Raw genomic sequence first — 25,236 nt, 5'->3', positions numbered from 1 at the left:
GATGTGAATAAGATTAGGTTTCCATTCCAACTCATTAGGATTAGATATTTTTAAATTAGGATTAAGTTATTTAAAATTATGATTGGGATTAATTAATTAAGAGTTTGTATCTATTTAGGTGTCATCTTATTGGAGCTCTTTAAAGATTAATTTGGGATTTGGGATAGGAATTAAGTAACTCCTTTCGGGTAGAAGAGACTACAAAAGCTCTACTCATAGCGGAAGAATACTTCTCTCCTACCCGATATGAGCTATTGTGATCTCTCCTTCCCAAAACAACACCAACTGAAACAAGACTCCATCAGATTTTTGCTCTTTCGATGAACATAATCCTCATTCCATGAACAATGGTGCATGCAGAGAGAATATGCAAGCCATCACGATCTATTGAGCAATTTGTTGAGGCTCTTAAGCAAACAAAACTCTTCAAGTACTGACACATTTCAAGAGATATATACCCCAACTGCTACAAATAGCCTTACATTTCCTCCTTCCCCACAATTCTTTTCCTAATACCGTGAGATATATACGATCCAGCAGCAGCTAAACAAGATAGCAAAAATACAACAAAACAATTACTCAAAACAACACCAGCAGAAACAAGACTCCAATAGATTGCTCTTTCGACCAAAACAGAATACTCAACCCATGAAGAATAGTACATAGAGAATACTCAACACATCAATCACTTCTTATCAGGGACGGAGCCAAAAATTTTCATGAACAGAGGCCAATGGCCAAAAAAAATTTTTTTGGCAAGGCCAAATAAAATTTTCAAACAAAAATTTCACAAAAATAACCATTTATCAAACGTTGCTACGATTTTCTGTGTCCTGTGCACTGATGTTGTCAATTTGACGTAAAGGTGATTTCTGCATGACCCATAACAGTGAAAAAGAAGGCGTGCAGGTTTCTGGCTCGACCCAGAAAATGGTTAAAGAAAGGCAGAAACCACGTGATAAGTTTACAAATGGTAGAAAAAGCCGACAAGATGGAAAAGAGAAAGATAAATAAGACTATAAGACAAAGAGAAGTGACATTAATTGCATAAGGGGGTTTGATTCCTTTACATCAGCCACACAAGACACACAATACCCCCTCACATGAGGGTAGATCCCACACAGGTGTCAAGGGGGTTTGATTCCTGTACATAAGCCACACAACACCCCCTCATATGAGGGTGGGTCCCACACAGGTCCCAGTGTGTGGGACCCACCCTCATGTGAGGGTGTGTTGTGTGGCTGATGTAAAAATAACATTTTCCATTGCGAAGACTTTAACAAGTCCTTTTCCCCACTTCTGTCGCGACATTCAAGCTATCAGAGCACTCATATTGGATCGTGTATATTTCAATCTAAAATAACTAATCAAAACTCACTTTATCTAGTTTAGCTAATGGGTTTTAAAAGGCACACTCCATCCGATTATCTATTCTTAACTCTATACTCTTTTTTTACTCTTATTTTATTCTTTTTATCTCTTTTCTACTTTTTGTCATTTTACTTTTTTCACTTTTTGTATGTAGAAAACAATAACATAATGGATAGATTGGTGAATAGTGCAACTCCACATGTAGAGTTGCACTATTCACAAATCTACAAAAACTCTACTTTAGATTTAAGATAGATAATCTAATGAAGTGTGTTTTTAACATTTATGTTATCTATTCTAGCCAAATATAAATTTTACATAATCCAATGGAAATGCTCTCAGTATCAGCATTATTTAGAGGCCAGCAGAGTGGTTCATTGGTCTTGATCATCTCTTAATTTGCAATAAACTTAACTTTGTTAACGGGATTTCTTTTAATGACATGGCATGTCACGACTGATTTACATGTGTCCCAATAGTATTAGGTATAAGGACTAAAGAGCTAAGCAGTGTTCTTCCATGCTAATATACAATGATTTTATATACTGAGAGCTTAGCAATTTATTCTGAGTCAAGAGATACTGTTGGCATGTGTTTGTAAGTTTCAATCTCTTGAAGTGACCAAACCACATTTGGTTCTGCATCAACAAATTGTTGGAAGTCTACCGGTGGGTTGATAAAGGAATCAAGAAAGAAAATTGGCTAGTGAAGAGCTTGAGCTATTGCAGCATGAGGCAATTAGGAGTGCTTGTTTGCATACAGATTGTCTTAGTCGTTACAAAGGGCTAGAAGTGTGTTTTCCTTGTACTTGAATCTTTCTTACCGTTAATTTTTAGAAGTTGTTTTATCTTGAATATGTTATTTAAAGACTTACCACTTTGTCAACTAAATTCTAATGTGTTAATGTATGAATATTTTTACATTCCAAAGTGATTTGATTTTTATTACTTACTATATATTTCCTACACAATTATTGTTTGTAAACGTTGGAGTCTGAATTTCGCATCTCATCCTTTTTGGCATATACCACCTTAAACCTTGATCCATATGTGATCAAATGGGATCCGAACAAGTATTAAAACCCAATAAATAAAGGGATAAACACATTTTTGGTAACTATGATTTAAAATCTTTATTTTTTGCTCATTGTGTTTCAATTCGTATTACATTTGGCACTTGAGTTTTTTGTCAAAAAACTAACGGTTAGACATGTTCTAACTTCTTGAGAGTAGACACGTGTCATAATATAAAAAATAAACAAATAAAAAAAATTAAAAACTTTAAAAATTAAAAAAAATTAAAATTAAAAAAGTACTAAAAACTTTTTTTTTAAAAAAATGAGCCACCCCCAATGGCTATATAGAGAGAGAGAGAGAGAGAGAGAGAGAGAGAATGTGTTTGGCCCATGGGGGTGGACGATCCACCCATGGGCCCATGAGAGTGGGTAAAAAAAAAAAAAAACAAGAAACAAAAAACAAAGGGAAAACTTCAATTTACCCCCATGAAGTTGTCACCAATTTGCAATTCTACCACCGATGTTTCAATTTTGTTAATTGCACCCCATTAAGTATAAAAAATTTTCAATTTAGGGAATCCGTCCAAATCGACCGTCTGAATTAACGAAATTTGTCTCACGTGACTGTTAGTGATGTAAACGGACGAGAATGCCCTACTTCTCAACGCACATGTGTCTTTTACACTTGTATGAAAAAAGATGAACAAAAGTCATCATTTTTAAAAGTTGGAGCCGAAAAGCACAGACCAGTTCGTCGTCTTCTTTAGGGTTTATACACACCTTATCCGTGTTCCTTTCAGCCTTCGTGATTTCGCCTTCCTGTGCGGGTTTTCTTCAACTAGCAAAACGACAATCGACACTGTTGGGGAAAGTTTCGTGATTAAATCGAAGTGGTGTTTTTTTCCAAGGTATGTTAAATGACTCCTCTTTTCAAATTAGGGTTTTGTGCAATTTGAGATTCCGTCGTATTTTGTTATGGAATATCAAATTCCTTTTGAAGTTAGTTTATTATGCCTTTCTTTTAGTTGCAGATTTTGCTTTCAATGATTGGGTGTCTTTTTCAAGGTCGAAAGTTGGTTTCACTTATTGGGTCCGTGGGTCCGTGTGTTTTGTTTAGGGTTTATACAACTACGAATTTCTGTGGTGTTGGGTCCATGTGCTTTGCCTTTACTGAGTCTATGTGTTTGGTTTTTGTTAGACATGTGATGCTTTGTGTTTTGCTTTGGTTGGTTACATGTGGGTATAAAATCCGTAGGTGGTCCCCAATTTGTGGTGAACATGAGGAGAAGAACATGTGGCTGTAGGGTTTGGCAAATGACTGGAATCCCATGTGTGCATGCATGTGCTGCTATACGACATAGTTGTAAGGATGCAACAGACTATGTTCATGACTTCTATTCTTTGGAGATGTACAAGAAAGCATACGAGCCAATTATATATCCAATGCCCAGTGAGGAGCAATGGATAAAAACCCAGCATGAGGAGTTGGAACCCCCAGTGGCTAGAGTGACCCCAGGTAGACCAAAGAAGTTAAGAAAAATGGGAGTTAATGAAAGTAGAGATCCGCAAAATAAATTCAGAATTAGAAAGTTTGGAGCAAGGATGACATGTTCTAAGTGCAAGGGAAAAGGGCATGTCCAATGAGTATGAGTCAATTAAGTCAAGAGTTGCCTACCCCACCTCCAGCAAGTGTGAGTTTTGCTATTGGTCTTATTATCCTTGTTGTTATTGTGTAGTACATGCAAACTGATTGGCTCACACATTTTGCTATTGACTCTGTGCAGACACAAAGTACTAGCTCCAGCATTCGTACACATCCCAAAACCAGAGGTGGTGCCAATCTAAAGGTACTAGCATCGGGGGGCATCATTGATTTCTGTGGTGTTTTTTTTTTTTTTTTTGTTAGTTTTTTCCTTTGTATATTATGCTTACATAAATGCTATTGTGTTTTGTTATTGGTGTAAGGGTTCAAGGACCCGACAGTCCGAAAGGATCAAGAGTATTTTTCGGACCACTGCATCCAAACCCACCATACATATTGATCTAACTGGGAGTGGGTCAGATAGTGGGACAGCAACAATAGGAGGTGCAGCAACCGGAGGTGGACATGCAATCAGAGGTGGGGCAGCAGCAAGAAGAGGTGCAGCAACCCAAGGTGGACATGCAATCAGAGGTGGGGCAGCAACCCGAGGTGGACATGCATTCAGAGGTGGTGGAACTAGTGGGGCAGCATCAAGAGGTGGGGCAGCAACCCGAGGTGGACATGCATTCAGAGGTGGTGGAACTAGTGGGGCAGCATCAAGAGGTGGGACAGCAACCCGAGGTGGACATGCATTCAGAGGTCGTGGAACTAGTGGGGCAGCATCAAGAGGTGGTGCAAATCCAACTGCTGATACGACAACCAAAGGCAAACGTATAGTTGTAACCGTTGAAAAAGCAATTGAAATTGCTGAAGAGAAAAGGAAGAGAAGGAAGCCAGATTGGAAGATATAATTTCATAGACAATCCTTTGAAAGTTTTTTTATGAACAACACTTTAAATGTTGGTCTAGTGTGCAGTTGGTCTTTTGTTTAATGCACATGTTAGGTAGTTGAATTTGTTTTTGCATTTGTGTCAAGCATTTGCACTTTAAATGTAGTTGGAATGTTGGTCTTTTAACATGCATATGCACTTTAAATGTAGTTGGAATGTTGGTCTTTTGACATGCATATGTAGTTGGATTGTTTTTTGCACTTTAAATGTAGTTGGAATGTTGGTCTTTTGACATGCATATGTAGTTAGATTGTTTTTTGCAATTTAAATGTAGTTGGATTGTTTTTTGCACTTTAAATGTAGTTGGAATGTTTGCGATTTTGACATGCACTTGGAATGTACAGCCATTTATGCGCGCAATTTGTGTAACACATATCATTTATGTGCCCAGTTTGTGTGCTTTGAAAGTGGCATGCTTGGAACGTTTGGCTTGGAATGATTTGTGGAACAATGTATTTGTGCATTTTAGGTAAAACGTTGAGGGGCTGAAAACGTTGTATTAGTCACATCCAGTCCATGGCTCTTGGCTCCCCATTTTTGGGACCATGATAAATGAGTGTCCGATATTGTGCGTTGGTTTGTAAATGGGACAGATGGTTTACATCGTATCCCTTTGTGATAAGAATTTGCCGATTTCTTAGGAGATGTCTCTATCAAATTCCTCATATAATAGCGATAGGGTGAGGTTGCTTTTGTGGCGTGATCAATGCTGAGATAGAGAGATTTCACTCCATTAAATTTACAAAAAATATTTGTTTCAAGATCTCGCCGTTTGGAATAAAGAGGTGAATTAGAGAATGTATTTTGCTGTAAATTTATATACTCATTTTTCTCAATAATAGAGGTGAATCAGAGAATGTATTTGAGCAGTTTTATTTAAACCAAATAAAGTTATTCGGCCACTATAACCAATTAGATGGCATACAGCACAATCAGATTTCTTTCAAAATAATTCAGTTGACATACATATTGATCACAAAACAACTTGACACATTACTTCAAAAATTTGTGAGTGTTTGATACCACAACATGTTCCAACTTAATACACCGCAACACAAAACAACTTTCAACAAAAAACATGCACTGTTCCACGCTTGCATCCATCATGGCAACCTCAAACGACCAATTGTACTACCCTGCTGGTTTTGGGCTGCATATCCGAAGAAAAAGCACAGTGCAAACATAATCCATGAACACACAAGCATTGTATGGTAATTCTTCTTCATTGCTCCATGTTTGATATCCAAAATTTCGATTTCTTTACGATATTGAAGATTTTCAGTCTTCACAACCTCAACTTGTTTCTCCATTTCGGCCTTCACCTTCCCAACTTTTACTTCAACCATGCCTTCACATCGTTTAGCTTCTGCCACCAAACCTTCATGCCACTCAAACAATCGATCAACAACTCTCTTACCATATTCACACATTTTGGGATCAACCCACTCAAAGAAACCACAATCCCTATTAATCTGCCAAAAAACAATACAAATCAAATTTCAAAAGTTGACATACTAGGTTCATCTACATATCAAAGTTCAATATTTCAGCACAAGTGAAACATAATTGAGATGACAAAGCCAATACTATTGCAGTATCAAAAACCCATATCACATTCTTTAATTATTTTTACAAACACTTTAAAAATTTCAACAAAGACGAAACCCTAAAATTTTGAACCCTAAAGTGATTAACTCAGTTTTATAAACCCTAAACAAAATCATACTATAAGCTTGGAAAAAACACACAAAAAACCCTACAATTTTTTGATCACCCAAATGTATAATGAAACCTTAAAATTGAAGAGAATAATTAGCACTTGCCTTCCAATTTTCACAACCTATAAACCTTCTTCCGAAATTTTTTCTGGTGTGTGCCATTTTCACGTTCATAGGCCGCTCGCAGTAGCATATTCGTTGCCGTGAAAACAATGCAACAGTCTGGGTGGACTCCGAGCTTGCATCTATCCTCTCCTTTGAATCCCCATTGGAGTTGGTTATTGGGTCGCCGGACGAGCCTTGCTTCGAGCCATCCATCGTCTCCTTCAACTAGCTGGGGCGAAACCCTACCCTTTTCCCCGATTTTTTCCCTTCTTATTTTCCCTTCTCTCCTCTCTTAATCTCTCAGTATGAAATAAGGGCACGAGAGGGAAACGGGTTGGGTTCTATAGTTATTTGAGAAAAAAGAACGGCTAAAAAAATGAGGGCATTCTCGTCCGTTTACATCACTAACAGGCACGTGAACGGCACGTGAGACAAATTTCGTTAATTCAGACGGGTTGATTTGGACGGATTCCCTAAATTGAAAATTTTTTATACTTAATGGGGTGCAATTAACAAAATTGAAACATCGGTGGTAGAATTGCAAATTGGTGACAACTTCATGGGGGTAAATTGAAGTTTTTCCAAAAACAAATTAAGAAAGTTTGGTCCTTCGGGGTGGTTCGGCCACCTCATGGGCCACAGGGGTGGTTTGACCACTCCCAAACCGGCCATGGGGGTGGCCTCTTTTTTTTTTTCAATTTTTTTTTTTTAAAGTTTTTAGTACTTTTTTTTTTATAAGTTTTATTATTTTCATTTTTTTTTTTTACATTATGACACGTGTCCAACTGTTAGTTTTTGAACGGAAAAACTAATGGAAGTACCATTTCCGTCTTTTTTCAAAACCCAAGTGTTTTCTATGATACGAATTAAAGCATATAAGGCAAAAAATAAAGAATTTAAACCAAAAGTATCAATACCTTATTTAACCCTAAAATAAAATAAATACCGCACATATATAACCTACGTTAAAAAACCGTACAGATTTTATCATCCATCTCCATTTTTCACCATGCTCATTTAATCATCGCATTTTCGTTTTATCTAATTGTGAACATTCTTTTACAGAATTCTGCATCCTTTTTTTCTTTTTCTTTTTTGTGTCAATTTATCTAAATTTTAGACGCTTTAAAAAGATTCATTAATGCTTGTTTGGTGCAAATGGGAAAAAAGAAAAAAAAAATATGGGTGTTAGAATTTTAATGGGATTCTTAAGATAAGGAGAGACGTATTCTTATAATAAGGTTTGATCCGGCCCTTCCAAGTGTAGAAGCTGTTCATGTCATCAACTCTATTTAAGTGAAGCTGTAAGTGAGCAGTACTGATTGATTCCAAGTAGAAATTCCAAGCATTGTGGAAGATAGAAGGCATATCGATCTCATATCATATCATACAAGCTTAGGAGTTTATGTTGGCTGATGCAGTGGAATCAGCAGAAACCCCAAAAAGTAAGCACAAAACTATGTGCTACAACAACGATGAAATCAAGGAAAAGAAAAACATTATACAAAATGGGAGTGAAAAAAAAAAAAAAAAAGAAAGAAAGAAAGAAAGAAAAAGAATTCAGTTGCTTGGAACCAACTAGCTGCCATTATCACTGACCTGAAGTCTATATCCAACTAAGCATTGGACCAGAAACACAAATGTCTGGTGACTTTAATTGTGGAAAAACTCTGGAGGTATAGTAGCAGGGCAATTCTTCTTCGCCACATATTTGTACTGAACAAGAAATAACATCTCAGTTAAAAAAATTAAAAAAAGAAAAAAGAAAAAAGAAAAAAAGTTAAGTCATTAGCATATTCACCAAAATTAACATCTCATAAAGCCCTATCCAACTAACCACCTAGAACTTTGTGTTTACGTGTTGGGTTAAGGTTGCGTCAAGGTATGAGTATAAAATTATGAGTAATGCTAACAGATCAGACCCAACAACCTTAATCCACTAATTTTGTGTTCGCTCCATGTTTGATTTGCAGGTTGTGTTAAAAATTGTCAACTCTTCTGTCGTGTGTTTGATTCAGGTCATGTCAAGGTATGAGTATTAGATTATATAGGTCAATCCTAACTTATTCTATTTAATTAAACGGGTTAAATTCATTAACCTTAACTTGCTAATTTCATGTTGATTTGTACCGAATTTTGCTTACCTTATGCTGACTGTATTTCTCCCTGATAGCGCGCGGGTAACCTAGAACTAAGGCTATTACAGCACAGGTGGTGGAGATCCTTGACGCAGTTACACAAATCAGAAGGCTTGTAACGTGTGTAATGCTGCAAGGTGGAATCCTGTACCCAAAAAGAAAAGAAAAAGAGGAATAGAAAATCAAGCCATCTTTTTCAAGGCATTCTTGTTAAGAAACAGTAACAAAAACATGAAGAAATTGACTAGTTCGATTATGTAATGTATTTTCTGTTTGTAGGATATTTTCTATCATTTTCTATGATAAAGATGGAAATGGGTATGAAATTTGGATGGATAATGGTGATTGAATAGAAAAGATGGATAATGAATAAGATAGGGCAATTCGAGAAGCCCAAGAACACTTATGGCTGATTCGAGAACAGCTAATCTTAAAAAAAAAAACATTTCACTACATAATTCTTTCATAATTTTTTTTTTTATTTTTTGCTACCAATATATTCTTTCCTGATACTTAATATAGGCTCAACTAATTATGGGCTTAATTATTATTATTCAGCCCAACTAACTATTCAATTATAAACCCAAGCCCGAAGGCTATAACCTCATATCCCTTACAGTTTAATATCAGGCACATACCCATGGTCTCTATGACGGGGAAAGTACATATTTGGCCAAGAAAATTGCCGAAGCAGCTATAAGTGAGGGAGCATGGCAGAGCACACTCTACTCTAAGAGAGATAATTCCGCAATGTAGTTGGCTAAGCACTCTAACTGCAACCATGGAACCTAAGAGAATGGCAGATAAAATGCATCACAAAGAATCAAAATTTGAGGGTATGGAAATTATAAACAGTAATCAGCTGTATACATATATATAGTAGAAAAGTTTTAGAATGATTAATGTGCAGTGACCATTTGATCAGGGACAAAACTAGAGGGGAGCTGGCGGAAGCCATGGCCCCCCTCTAACAATTTTTTTTTTTTTTCTGTCAAAAATACATTTCGATCTTTAGCTTTTAAATTTGTTAAATAAACACATTTTAGGTCTTGTTTTTTTAACTTTGGCCCATAAACAAATTTTACTGTAGTCTGGGTACCCTAAAATCAACCTTTTAGTTTCGTCCCTAATTATGAGAGCTGTTTTATTTAAGCGTTACAATGTTACATAAATGATTAAATCATCTATTTTCTATCCGTTTAAACTTTTGAGATAAATAATAATTTACATGATATCAGTATGAAAGTCCTAAGTTTTAAACATTGTCTCTCACATTTACTTCTGATTTCAATATAATATTCCTTGTGTAAATTTTAGGAATTGCAAAATTTTCAAAACCTCTTAATTATAAGAGGAATGCTAGACATTCAAATACTCTTTTTTTTTTTCTTTTTTTCTTTTTTTTTCAGAATTTGGTTTCAACTTGATATGTCACAGTCCAATGAAATCTATCATTTTGGGAAGTGTGCCACAATCATAATTGCCCCAATAATGTAATAAAAGAAAAGATAATATTTAGACCATTCATATGGATCCCACTTCAATGCTGTAGTTTAAAACTATAGCACATTTGCTGTAGAAAAATAAAGAGCCCAGATTTCTTTTTACAAAACACTATCGTTTCAAATCCCATTCATATTACATCACTTCAGGAGCATCCACCTGGGTTGTAAATGATATAACGTTCCTTGTTAAATTATCATTTATCTCGAAAATTTAAATTGATTAAAAAAAAATCATTTAATTTATATTCTAACAGACAGACGTAAAGCCAACAAACGGAGCAGTCAAGCCCAAAAAAGCTACCTCATTGACCCCTTGAGCTGCACCAGGGGCGGAGCCAGGAAATTCCTGAAGGGGGAGCGAACTATATATATATAGTTCTTCTATACGTGCGCTCGCTTTTAAAATAAAAGAAAATAAGTCTTAAGCTTAATTTATAATAGTTCTTATAGCATTAACAAGTGAAAAAACAATGAATAATTAACTAAATCAAACCCATCAAATTAGAAATAAAAAAATAAAAAATTATAATCAAAGTAAGTTAGTATTTATTAAAAATTTTAATATAGAAAAAATAGCAAACACAAAAAAGTATAAAACTACTTGACAAATAAATTATGCACAGTTAATAGGGCCTAAGAAAAATGAGTGTCTCTCACTGAATCAACGTATATAAAAATAAAAAAGCCCCAAATTAAATTTCAAAACAAAATCATATTAGAGATTTAGAAGTTAGAACCTACAGAAAAATAAAAGCAAATAACTTACGGTGCCGAGTGTTGACTACTGGTGGTGGTGCGTAAACAGGTAGACGCACATTGCATAGCTAGATCTCAGTCTCAGACTCAGTTCTCTTGCTCACTGTAATGGTATTGTGTGATTTTGAAATTTTGTAAATATATTTGTGATGGAAATATTAGAAATAGAAAGAGAAAAGAAATGGAATTATTATGCTATATTGATAGTGTATATAGCTAGCTGAGCTCAGCTAAAGCTCATAACATGAGAGATTTGAGCTCTACCCATAGGCTCCAAGTTCAACTTCAGAATACAATCAACTTCGATACTCAACCCACTGATTACATTGGACTTTTATAACTCTTCAATCTACTAACTTCCTAACGATTCTACTAACAGAAAACTCATGAAATGCGTTAACAACCCAAGCCCAAAACTGATAAAAAGGTGCGTATTTGCAAGTAACGAAACTGTGCTTTTTACAAGGATAAAACGGTTCGTTTTGAGCTGTTCTGCACTAACTCTCCTGAGGCTTTTCTCTGTCAGCCGCCCGTCACTTCAAGTCTTGTCTCGCACTACTCGATGATCCATCTCCTTAATATTCAAACTCATTTTCAACTAAAGACGCCAACGTTCTTTTGGTTCTTTCTTCTACACCTTCATTTCTGTTCATCTTCTTCCTTCCCGTGACACTCACCTCTTGGTATTTTCATTTTTTTTTTCTTTTTTATTGGGGTTGAACGTGAGATTGAGGGTTTGAAATGAAGTTTGAGAGTAGTTGTAAAGTAAATTTTGTCTCCTTTTTTTTTTCTTGTGTAGTGTAATTTTATTTTATTGACAGTTGCCGTGTTGCGGAGGATTTGCTGCTAATTATTGTTATTATTTTTTTATCTGCTCGGTCTGGTGGTTTTTTTTTAGTTTAATATCTGCTATGTTGCTGGGTTTTTAATATTTTTTTGAAGTAGGAGAAAAAAATTATAATAGTAGATAATAGAGTAAAAATTTTTTTTGGGGGGGGGGGGGGCCTGGATTTTATTTTTGCCAGGGCCAGATACTTAACCTTAAAAAAATGTAAAAATAAAAATAAAAAATAAAAATTAGAAGGCTTTGAAAAAAAAAAATTTGGGGGGAGGGGGGGCAACACCAAATGTAGCCCGCCCCTAAGCTGCACGAACAAAAAATACTTATAAAAAAGAAAAAGAAAAGAATAAAGTGTTAATTAAAAAGTGACGTAGCTTTTCAAATGATAAAATGTCAAATAATAATTTTAAAAGTCACTTTATTTATTTATTTTTTTAATGAACATTTGATATAGATATAGAAATATTCTCATTTTCCTTTTATGTCTAGCGCTATGGAAGATTCATCTTGGGGTCTAATAAAATAATGCCACGTGTTCCAAGACATAAGAGTCCAGGTTTAGCAAAAGTCATGCCACGTTGACTTACCAAAGTGGTTCTCAGAACTTTCACAACAATTATTTTATAATTCATCTTCTTTCTTAAATATAGAAAGAAAAAAAAAATTAAAAAAAATTACTTGCAACAGTATTTTTATAGGTTTCTTAAACATTGGGCATACTATGTTACCCAATATATTTCAACACAAAATATTTCTTTCTCTTTTCTCTTATTTTCTCTTTTTACATTTTGTTAAAGTATTGATTAAATTATTAAATTTATACTTTTTTACTAGCTTAAATTTTTTAGATAAGTTGTAATTTAACATGATATTAGAATAAAAAATCTTGAATTCAAACTTAAATTTTTATTTTAAATAAATATTTTACGATGACATCTCAAAAAGTCGTGACACGGCATATGTTTGGGCTGATAAACTACATGGGTAAGAGTACTAAGAGAAATGTTAGTGTTGGTGTTTCTTTGGGTCTCGCGCGTTTCTTTTCATTTTGTTGAGTTTTTTCTGTCAATGAAGTTATTACTTACTAAAAAAATAAAATAAAAAGGACAATAATTTTTTACGGTGGAGTAATTGTAGTTGGGGTGATTGCAGAGCGTGCGGACAATTCACCAAGAAGATGCCTTTTTTTGTTTTTACTAGCAAAGGACATATTTGTTTGATTGATTACAGTTTTCTTATGAATTTTTTTTTTCCTAAGCTCAGTTTTCTTATGAATTATTGGTAAGAGAATATTTCATCAATGATCGACCAAATTAAAGTCTCAATCTGAATAGGTAAAAAAAAAAAAAAAAAAAGTCTCAATCATGACGTGTCCAATTGTCTCCATATAAGACATTTTGGCCCAAAATTTTCTTCACAAATTTGGTGACATCCATGATCCAACCAATATTGCTAAGAGAAAAAGTTGCATTACAACCTCAGTACATTGAACCTACAGAAAAAGAAGGAAAGAAAGGGACAAAAGAAAAGATGATTATTTATCGGTAGAAATTAGGCACAGATATCATATAATCAAAGTTGTGAGAGGATGGTAGTCATGGCTTGGCGGGGACTACAAACAGCCTCCAAAGGCTCAGCCTTTGACAGAAGAAATCCAGGTTTATGTCCACCCTCTCCTTCCCAACCCTTTCCCAATCAAAGCACTGAATGAGTGCACCCAATGCCAATGACATTGCCCGCACGCCCATGCCAGCGCTGGGGCATGCCCTCCTCCCTGTTCCAAACGGAATGAATTTGAACTTCTCTCTTTCTACGACAAATGCTTCAAATCTGGCTTGAACCTGACGGGCTCCTCCCACAGCTTGGGGTCCCTATGAATGCCCCATGCATTCACTAACAAAATCGTCCCTCTTGGTATCTGAAACCCCCCCAAAGTGGAGTCTTTTGAGGAAAAGTGAGGTAACAAAAGTGGGACGGCAGGATATAGTCTAAGTGCCTCATTGATGACACAGCGAAGATAGGGAATCTTGGGAAAATCAGAGTCATTTAGCAAGCGTCCATGTCCAACCTGGCTGTCAATCTCTGCTTTAACCTTCTGCAATGCTTTAATTAGCATTCTAACTAATAATTACACCAAGTGGCATTTTAAATCGCTCAAAAGCCATTTTACTAATTTACCCATAAAGCTCTAAAGTTCCTAAGTATTTTATTAAACCCAACATTGCTAACCCATAAGCATAACTTAGGGTTAACCACAATAATACAGCATTTTAATAAAATACCCAAAACTAATGTCTATAAAAAACTTACCAAAAATTCACCAAGCAGTGACCAAATGCTCGGGATGCTCTTGGCAACTCCAAATCACACCAAACCTAGAGAAAATACCAAGTTAAACTCATTTCTACAAGATTTAACAAAAACCTCTAAAAGATGCGAGTTTAACTATTTACCTCAAAACGTTCGGTCAAAACGTAGATCGGGCTTCAAGGATTATGTTATCAAAGTCGGATCTAAGATTAGACGGTTGGATTTCAAGATATCACGGTTTTTAAGTGAAAAATCGTAGAGAATAGGGAGGAAAAACTGAGCTGCCGAAAGGGAAAAGGGGCGTTCTGCCCTCTTTAATTCGGACCCCGTCCAGACGGGCATCACAAACTGTCCGGACGCGCGTCATTTAGGCAAACCGTCTGGACGGGCACTAACCATCGTCCGGACGAGCGTGCCTTTTAAGAAGACGTGCGCCACATAGCAGACCGTCCGAGCAGACACCGACTATCGTCCGGACGCGCATTGTTTAAGAAGACCATGCGTCAATAGTTGCAAACCGTCCGGATGAATTAAATAAAACGTCCGGACGCGCGTGGAATGAGCGTCCGCCACGTGACGATAAGGTACCGTCCAGACGAGCCTGTTGAGCCATCCAGACATGCCACATTAACTTTATTTATTTAATCCATTTTTCTACCTTTATTCAATTTCTCATCATTCTCACATATTTTCTCCTTGTATAACCTATTTCTTTGGCCCATAAAATATTCTTTGCGCGTCCCATTGTACTTTCTAGTAGTCTAATTAATTTTAGTTATCTATCCCAATAAATTTTATTCCCAAAATTACTAAATAATATTCGGGACATCACAATGAGAGTGCTAGAAAATTCAGAAAGTTGATATCTGATGCTTAAGTCTCCATGCCATTTATCCTGGCCACCTTATTCCCAAAACAGAACAGGGTTGTGAAACGAGTTTTCGAAATTGGATTTTGAATCCTAGCCTTCAATATCGCAATTCTTCTCCATGTTTTGCGCCGTTAGACGCTAGGTTGACTCCACAACATGCTTTTGCAAGTCTTCAATCAACACATCTTATACATTGTGTTCTTGGTAGAGGACTTCTTTATTATTCAGAACATGACCATGCCAACCATAACAACGACCATCAGCCATGAAAGCTGATGAAAAAACTTACCACCCCAAGATGACGCTAAATTCTTATACCAATTGACACCAGACAAAGCTATAAGATTGTTTTGACAGCGTATGATAGTAGCAAAAACTAAGAATTGAAGATTGAAAGGGAAATTCAAGAAGACATAAAATAATAAATAGGGAAGAGAAATACCCTACTTCTCCCAAATTTGCAAACAGATAAATACATTTGAAAGATTTATAGTTAATTGATACTTCACAACTTTATTGAAAAATAACGAAGACTAGGTGCCTTCTAATTTAACAAGGAAAATGAAAATAAATCCTAATTGGAAAAAGACAACCTAATCCTAATTGGAAAAGGAAAACATAATCCTAATGGAAAAGGAAAAATACAATCCTTATTAAAAATGAAAACTAAAACATACGTGCATAAATAAACACTAATGCGGATTTTGTCCTGCATTAGGATGTTATCATGCCAGATTCATCAACCATCCCCCAAGGCAAATGTTACACGGTCCCTCCATGCTATCATATCCAGCGATTGTACTGCTAGTTCCATCGTATTCATAAGCATTTGATGTCTCACCATGCAAGTGTTCGGCCTCTTCCAGATTTGATTGAGCATTAACCGACGAATGCATCTTTGTCTTTCTTATTCGTTCTAATTCAATTGCCACTTCTTTCATACTAGGCCTCTCATCCCCTTTCACTCTTAAGCACCTCTCTGCAAGTTCAACGACTTCATTGATCTGCTCTTTATTTCCTTCTTCAACTATAAAGTTCTCAAGAATTTCAAACAATCGATCTTCTTTCAAGGAAGAAAGAAAATACATAGGTAAACATCTTTTATGTTCAGACCTATCGAATGAAAATACATCCTTTCCTGTTAGTAGCTCCACAAGGACCACTCCAAAGCTATAGATATCACTTTTCTCTGTCAACTGGTTCGTCTGTAAGTATTCAGGATCCAAGTATCCAAAAGTGCCTTGCACTACAGCAGCTAGTTCTTTTTTATCTCCGAGAACCAATTTTGAAATTCCAAAGTCGGAGACTTTTGCAGTGAAATTATCATCAAGCAGTATGTTTGAGGGCTTGACATCTCTATGGATTATAGGTGGCGAAGCTATAGAGTGCAGATACGATAGTGCATCCGCTATTTCAACTGCTATTCTTAGACAGATTTCCCAATGTTTGGTGGATGCACTGCTTTCATTATGTATATAGTTGAAGAGTGTACCTTTTGGGACAAATTCATAGACTAGCAATGGAACTTGCGTCTCTAAACAACAGCCCAAGAGTTTGACAACATTCTTATGGTCAATTTGGGAGAGCAAAGCAATCTCTTTAATGAATTGGCCAACTTGGTTTTGATCCACTATCTTGGACTTCTTGATGGCAACAATTGTATTATCTTGTAAAAATCCTTTGTAAACTGTACCAAAACTTCCTCGGCCAATGATCCTACTCTCTTTAAAATTGTTGGTAGCCTTCTTCAGCTCTTCAAAAGTAAAGATTTTGGCCTTTTTAGTGGATCCTAGTTCACAGAGATGCCGTTCTAAGATCAACCCCCCATTTCGTTGAAAGAGCTTTACTTTAAGCTTAATCGATATTCTTTTCTGGAGTACACAGTACAGCCCCGAGCTACCCCCAAGCAAAACAATTAAGCTTGTGCCAATTCCTGCACTTGAAAAAGTTGAAACGTAATTGATCTTTTTGACATAACCCCATTGTTGACATCATGATCCTTCTCAATTTTAACTACAATGAATAATATTTATTTTATTTTATGATGAAGATTTAAAGTTTATACACTTAATAATATATTATTTAAGGGTGTACAAAACAATGAATCCACTTACCAATGGAAATCTTAGTCCATAGTGCGAGATCTGCTGAACAACCTTCACCATCTTTTCTCCCATCCCCATCATACCATTTGGGACAAAGACATGTATAATTGCCTTCTGTGTTGGAACAGTTTATCATGCAATTATTTTGAGTTGGATCCAGACATTCGTTAATGTCTGCAAATCATGTGAAGAATTAATATCAACCCCCATATAGTTAGTATAATCATAATGAAATACATATATTAGTGAAACAAAAGGGAAAATAAATTATTTTCTCTTTTTACTTTTTTGATTGGGAAGCTTTCTATATGTATATATAATACGTACGTACCTTGGCAACCCCCATCGAGGTATGGGTTCCCATTGTAACCTTCCTTGCACTTGCATTGGTACCCACGCCTGCTTTTGGGATGATCAAGGCAGTCACTATTATTCTTGCATGCGAAATTCTGTTCGTTCTGAGCTTTTTCACATGTCTGATTGCCTACTGCCCAATCAAGCACCAATGGAACCATTTCGTTCGATATATTTTTAAGATAACTGGTGGAGAAGTTGAACTTGCCTTTTTCGACAACAAAAGCGTAGCCGCAGGGATTGAAGTTCAATACTTGGGCGTGATTCTCATAGCTATATACCTCCACACTAATATTTTGTAGTCCATCCGGAAACCTAGCTAGCTCGCAACACCCAACGCCAGAACAAGACCCATTGACCACGTTCGTAAGGCTTAAGCATTTAGATGAGCACCCGGTCCAATACCTTTCTCCGTTTTGGGTCCCATTGAGGTATCCAATAGTGTCACAGCCAAGAACAATGAACTTATTTTTGCTGTTGGAAATATAGAATACTGGTGACTGGAGCCAGCGGCTGCTCAAGCTATCTCGTATACCGTTCTGTTGGTAACAGTCTTGGACTACCCAATTCAAGACTTGCAACTCATGAGTCTCAATGGAAATTCCTGTTACGGTGAGATTACCTGTCATTGGTTTTCCAGACTGACAAGTGATACTAAAACTCGAATCTCGATAGCAGTCCTTGCTCAAGCCAAATGGGTATGGAATATCTACACCTCCACAGTTGCTGGGGCAGCCAGGCTTGGCTATAGTTGCTGCTGTGGCTGCTGCCACAATTGCAAATATTATCACTCCATGCACTATGATTTGCAAAAGCTTCCCACTCAAGCCCATGGCCACAACTTTTGTTAGGAGAGTTTTCTTTTATTTTGTGTTTAGATGCAGGTGCTTTGGATTGTCCTAGATAGACTCTTCCCTTTTAAAGGCGTATGGAACGAAGACCAAGTCATTGTGTAACGCCCATGTCATTTCCATCCAAGAAGACGATTTTCTGTACGTGGGGCCAAGCTCGCGTCCGTGTCCTGTATATTTCTGCATGACCCATAATTAATAAATTAACAGTGATAGAAAGGCGTGCGGGTTTCTGGCTTGACCCAAAAAATGGTTAAAGAAAGGCAGAAACCACGTGATAAAAGTTTACAAACGGTAGAAAAATGCCGAGAAGATCGAAAAGAGAAAGATAAATAAGACCGGGACGGAGTAGACATTTTAATTGGAGGGTCAAATAATTTTTTTTCTTAAGTAGGAGTTAAAATATATATATATAAAGGCAAATTTTAAATAAATTAAACATAACCCAGTTTTTATTTTTTATTATTCCATTCAAATAAAAAATCAATAAACAAAAGTGAAAAGAGCTTTTGAAAAAAAAAAAAAAAAAAAAAAAAAAAAGGTACAGAAAACTGTTGTCCAAAGATTCAGAAAATAAAAAATAAAAAAGATCTAAGTTATTTTTTTCTATACATTCTTAAGAAATCTAGTTAAGTCAAGCTTGTGACTCCTCAAATCCACACCTGTCTTTTATCAATGCACTACTTTATTAAACCCTTTTCGTTTACTTTGAACAAAGCCTCAACAACTTTGTAAAATCCTTCCATTGTTACCTTCTCAGGCATGTCCATTGCTACCCGTGAAATATTAAAAGAAAAAGTTTTGACAATTAATAAAGCTATCATTCCAAATGAGATGAAACTAGTTGAAAATATGATAAAAGGAAAGGGGCGACTTAAAAAAAAAATAAATAAATAAAAAAAAAACCCCTTAATTTGATTCCTCTAAAAATAAAAATGCCTCAATTTTTTTTTTTTTTTCTTAAAGGTTGAGGGGGGGGGGGGGGGGGGGGGGGGGGGGGTGGGGCGGCGTCATTGAATAAAACCAAGACCAAATAGGTATCACATAAAGGAGTACCAATTATAAGAGGGGTCATGTATAACCTCATTCTAACTATTGCATAATTCCAAAGCACATTGGGATGAGACCTACACAATGACTTCCACTCCAATATATCTCGGAGTTGTGTAATAATTGGATGGAGTTCTATTTTTAACATTATCCTTTTCCAAAAATTAAATAGGCTTTTATGGTCAAACTAAAAATGATTTTTATTAATCATTATTTTCGCCCCCACCAAATATTAAAAAATGCCTAAAACATTTTTCATAAAATACTTTACAACAAAACAAATGGAGCATTGTTATGAATACATTCATGCATTTGGTGGATGACCATTTAGTTTCATCTATTGGAATTCTACACATTCATGTCATCTTTTAGAATTCCATAACATTCATGTAATACATTGATGTAGCCTTTTAATGCATGTCATATCCTTTCCTATTCCTTAACCTCCCACTATGATTCTATGTCTATAAAAGGGAGTATTGGATACTTTGTAAAACACACAATTATAGAGAAGAATCATACATAGTTCCTGAAGAACTAGTTTCATATTTACAATCTCTTTATCTTGTCTTGTTATTTTCATTAATTTTACAACACGTTATCAGCACGAAGCTCTAGCCAGTTGTTGTGTTCTTTTGATCTTCAACATCAAAAGCTATCCGTGGGATATTCTTCAATCATTGTAAGCCTCTTTAAGATTTAGTAATCTTATTATCTATTTTGTTAATTAACATTCTAACATATGCTTAGAAATTTTTATTGTTTTAAGAATCATATTAAAACATATGAATCTTATGATCCATGTGCGATTAATATGAACTAAAATGTTATCATTTTATAATGCTATGAATATTGATGTTATGAATTTTGGAAATACTATTAAGAATGAAAATCAAACATCCCAGCAGGATCGTGATAAAGCAATGAATGAAAATCAAGCATCCCTGCAGGATCGCGCTAAAGCAATAATTTTTCTTCGCCATCATCTACATGATGAATTAAATAAAAATGAGTACCTTATAATAAAAGGTTCATTGACCTTGTAGAATAATTTGAGGGAGAGATACAAGTACCAGAAGATAGTTATCCTCCCAAAAAGCTCATTATTGTTGGATGCACCTGAAGTTGCACTCTTTAAAATCAGCTCACAGTTAAAACTGTGCACTTATGATGATATATACCATATTTCATGCCTCGAATGTGCTCCTGCAGCAGCAATATCGAGAGTGTAATTTTACAAGATATTCTGAACTAATATCTTGTCTTCTAGTGGCTGAGCAAAACAACGAGCTATTAATGAAAAATCACCAATCTCGTCCAACGAGTTCTATACCATTTCCTGAAGCAAATGGAACCTCATTTTGTGATAATAAAGGAAACTATTATCGTGGACGTGGACGTGGTAGAATATATATATATATTATAGAGGTCAATAGGAACGTACTCATAATTCTTACAAAAGAAATGTTCATTTCCACCAGAAGTGGAACCACACTGAGGCGAAAGAATATAAAAACAAATGTTTACAGAATAAACCTACAAAGAACTATGAAGATCGATAAATGTTACAGGTGTAATATGAAAAGACATTTGTCGCGTACCTGCCGTACGCCTAAACATCTGATCGACCTATATCAAGCATCCATAAAAGAGAAAGAAAAGTGGATTAAAATGAATTTTGTTAATCACAGTAATCTTGTAGTAATATATATATATATATATATATATATATATATATATATATATATGTTTTCATTATGTTGTCAATTTTAATTTTATTTTGTTATTTTATTTTGATTAATGAAATTTAATATTTATTTTATTATGTATGGAGGTATGGGTCATACTGATGGAATGATTAATTCCAAAATGATTGGTGAAGATTTGTGTCTAGCAGACAGTTGTACAACGCACACAATTCTTAGAGATAAGAAATATTTTCAATACTTAATATTAAACAAAGCTAGTGTCAATACAATATCAGGTTCATCAAACCTAATTGAAGGCTCTGGAAGAGCAAATATTATATTGCCAAAAGAAACAAAATTTTGTATTGATGATGCTTTGTATTCTTCTAAATCTAGAAGAAATTTAATCAATTTTAAAGATATTCGTTTAAATGGTTATCATGTTGAAACCACTAATGAAGGCAATGACGAATATCTTTATATTACTTCAATAATTTCGGGCCAGAAGCTCATATTGGAAAAACTGCCTGCTTTCTCTTCCGGGTTGTATTATACAACAATAAGAACAATTGAATCACATGTTGTGATGCACCAGAAGTGCTCTAATCCAAAAATGTTTATGCTTTGGCATGATCGTCTTGGACATCCGGGAACAATTATGATGCGTCGAATAATTGAGAACTCTCATGGGCATCCCTTAAAGAACCAGAAGATTCTTTTACAAAGTGATTATCCTTGTGCTGCATGTTCTCAAGGTAAACTTATAATAAAACCATCCCCTTCTAAGGTAATTCTTGAATCTCCATCATTTTTACAAAGAATTTAAGGGGATATTTTATGGTTTTACAAAGAATGTGGGCCAATTCACCCTCCATGTGGGCCATTTAGATATTTTATGGTTTTAATAGATGCATCAACTAGATGATCACATGTTTGCCTACTTTCTACTCGTAATGTTGCATTTGCTAGACTTCTTGCCCAAATAATTAGATTACAGGCACAATTTCCTGATCATCCAATTTAATCTATTCGGATGGATAATGCGGGTGAATTTACATCTGAAGCATTTTATGATTATTGCATGTCAATCGGTATTAATGTTGAGCATCCTGTTGCTCATACACATACTCAAAATGGTTTAGCTTAATCGTTTATTAAACGACTTCAGTTAATTGCTCGACCTTTGCTTATGAAATCAAAACTGCCTGTTTCTGCTTGGGAACATGCAATATTACATGCTGCATCATTAGTTCGGATCAGACCAACATCTTACCAAAAATATTCTCCTTTACAACTTGCATTTGGTCAACCACCAAATATTTTTCATTTTCGCATTTTTTGGTTGTGCTGTATATGTTCCAATTGCTCCACCTCAGCGCACTAAAATGGGACCTCAACATAGACTTGGGATTTATATTGGTTTTGACTCTCCATCTATTATTAGATACCTTGAGCCTTTAACTGGTGATATTTTTAAAGCACGTTTTGAAGACTGTCATTTTGATGAAAATATATTCCCATCATTAGGGAAAGAAAAGTCGTTGCCAGAAGCACGACAAGAAATCACTTGGAATAATTCGACGTTATCACATTTTGATCATCGTACAAATCAATGTAAACTAGAAGTTCAGAGGATCATTCATTTACAGAGTATTGCAAATCAATTGCCGGATGCATTTACTGACAACAAGAAAATAATTAAGTCTCACATTCCAGTTGCTAATACTCCAGCAAAGATAGAAGTCCCTGTAGGACAATTAACTAATACAGCAGCAAATGAGTCTAAGGCACGCCTGAAGCGTGGAAGACCTATTGGTGCAAAGGATAAGATTCCCCGGAAGAGAAAAGCACAAGGAAATGAAATCGGCGCTCCTGAAGAGGCCTTACCCACAAAACAGGCAACGGAAATTGATCCATCCAAATTTTCTGTACAAAATTCTCCTGGAAAGAAATCCCCTGAAAAGGAACCTCTTGAAGAGGAATCTCCTGAAGAGTTACCCCCTGAAGAAGAACAGGTACCTGAAAATAATGAGATCTCAATAAATTATATAAGTACAGGAGAAATATTTGATAGAAATAAAATTGTTGTCGACAACATATTTTCATTTAAAGTTGCATTTGACATTACCAGAAGTAATGATGATATTGAACCACAATCCGTCGAAGAATGTCGATGTAGAAATGATTGGCCAATGTGGAAGGAAGCAATTCAGGCAGAATTGAACTCACTAGCAAAACGTGAAGTATTTGGACCTGTAGTCCAAACACCAGAAGGTGTGTCGCCTGTTGGATACAAGTGGGTATTTGTACGAAAACGTAATGAGAAAAATGAAATTGTGAGATATAAAGCAAGACTTGTTGCACAAGATTTCCTGCAGAAACCAGGTATTGATTATGAAGAAACATATTCCCCTGTAGTGGATGCAATTACATTTAGATTTTTGATTAGCTTGATAGTTACAGAAAGTTTGGATATGCGTTTAATGGATGTGGTTACAGCATATTTATATGGATCACTTGATAATGATATATACATGAAAATCCCTGAAGGATACAAAATGTCTGAAGCATGTAATTCAAAATCCCGAAGTATTTATTCTATCAAGCTACAAAGATCTTTATACGGATTAAAGCAATCCGGCCGCATGTGGTACAATCGTCTTAGTGAATATCTATTGAAAGAAGGATTTGAGAATAATCCAATTTGTCCATGCGTTTTCATTAAGAAATCAGAATCTGGATTTGCTATCATTGTAGTTTATGTAGATGATTTAAATCTTGTCGGGACTCCAGAAGAGCTCACAAAAACTGCCACTTATCTAAAAAATGAGTTTGAGATGAAAGATCTTGGGAAGACAAAATTTTGTCTTGGCTTACAGATTGAACATTTTCAAAATGGAATTCTTGTTCATCAATCAACATACACAGAAAAAGTCCTGAAGCACTTTTACATGGAGAAAGCTCATCCTTTGAGCACTCCAATGGTTGTTCGTTCGCTTGATGTGAAAAAAGACCCATTTTCGCCCTCGAGAAGATGACGAAGAAATTCTTGGACCTGAAGTACCATATCTTAGTGCAATTGGCGCACTCATGTATCTTGCAAATTGCACACGACCTGATATAGCATTTTCAGTTAATTTACTAGCAAGATACAGTTCTGCACCAACTCGAAGGCATTGGAATGGGGTTAAACATGTTCTACGCTATCTTCGTGGAACAACTGACATTGGATTATTTTATCCAAAAGGTTCAAATTCACAGTTAGTTGGATATGCAGATGCGGGTTTTCTTTCTGATCCGCATAAAGGTAGATCTCAAACAGGATATCTATTTACATGTGGAAGTACTGCTATTTCATGGAGATCTGTCAAGCAAACACTTGTTGCTACTTCTTCAAATCACTCAGAAATTATAGCAATTCATGAAGCAAGTCGGGAATGCATATGGCTAAGATCAGTAATTCAACACATTCGAGAAAAGTGTGGTTTATCCACAATCAAAGATAGCCCGACAATATTATATGAAGATAATGCTGCTTATATCACACAGATCAGAGGAGGATACATTAAAGGTGATAGAACAAAACATATTTCACCAAAATTCTTTTATATACATGAGCTCCAGAAGAGTGGTGATATTGATGTGAAGCAGATACGATCAAGTGACAATTTAGCAGATTTATTTACCAAAACATTACCAACTGCAACATTTAAGAAGTTGGTGAATAACATTGGAATGCGCCGACTCAAGGATCTTTCATCATAAACAATTGAAGCTCTTCATCCTGATGAGGGGGAGTAAAATGATTATGCTGATTGTACTCTTTTTCCTTCGCTAAGGTTTTTCCCACTAGGTTTTCCTTTGCAAGGTTTTAATGAGGCAATCCTAAAGCATACGATGACACACAAGAATAGTGTACTCTTTTTCCTTCGCCACAGGTTTTTTCCCACTGGGTTTTCCTTGGCAAGGTTTTAACGAGGCATATTCTTAGTGTATGGTCATCCAAGGGGGAGTGTTATGAATACA

General features: G+C 35.6%; 1 protein-coding gene and 1 pseudogene across 1 annotated transcript in view; both read right to left on the bottom strand.

Annotated features, from left to right (window-relative positions):
• Positions 1-8,278: 8,278 nt before the first annotated feature.
• LOC133866473 (cyclin-A1-1-like) overlaps positions 8,279-25,236 on the bottom strand; it is a 53,475-nt gene continuing 36,517 nt past the window's right edge. Inside the window, exons 10-11 of the mRNA XM_062303011.1 lie at positions 8,886-9,024; positions 8,279-8,457 (exon numbers count right to left, since the gene is read on the bottom strand). Coding sequence (XP_062158995.1) covers positions 8,887-9,024 — 138 coding nt within the window. The 3' untranslated portion in view covers positions 8,279-8,457; position 8,886. The remainder of the gene's footprint in view (positions 8,458-8,885; positions 9,025-25,236) is intronic.
• LOC133866830 (putative wall-associated receptor kinase-like 16) lies at positions 15,791-18,493 on the bottom strand (annotated as a pseudogene).

Source organism: Alnus glutinosa, chromosome 4, assembly GCF_958979055.1.
Source record: "Alnus glutinosa chromosome 4, dhAlnGlut1.1, whole genome shotgun sequence".
Taxonomy (NCBI): Eukaryota; Viridiplantae; Streptophyta; class Magnoliopsida; order Fagales; family Betulaceae; genus Alnus; species Alnus glutinosa.
This window is presented reverse-complemented; position numbering and strand designations above follow the sequence as displayed.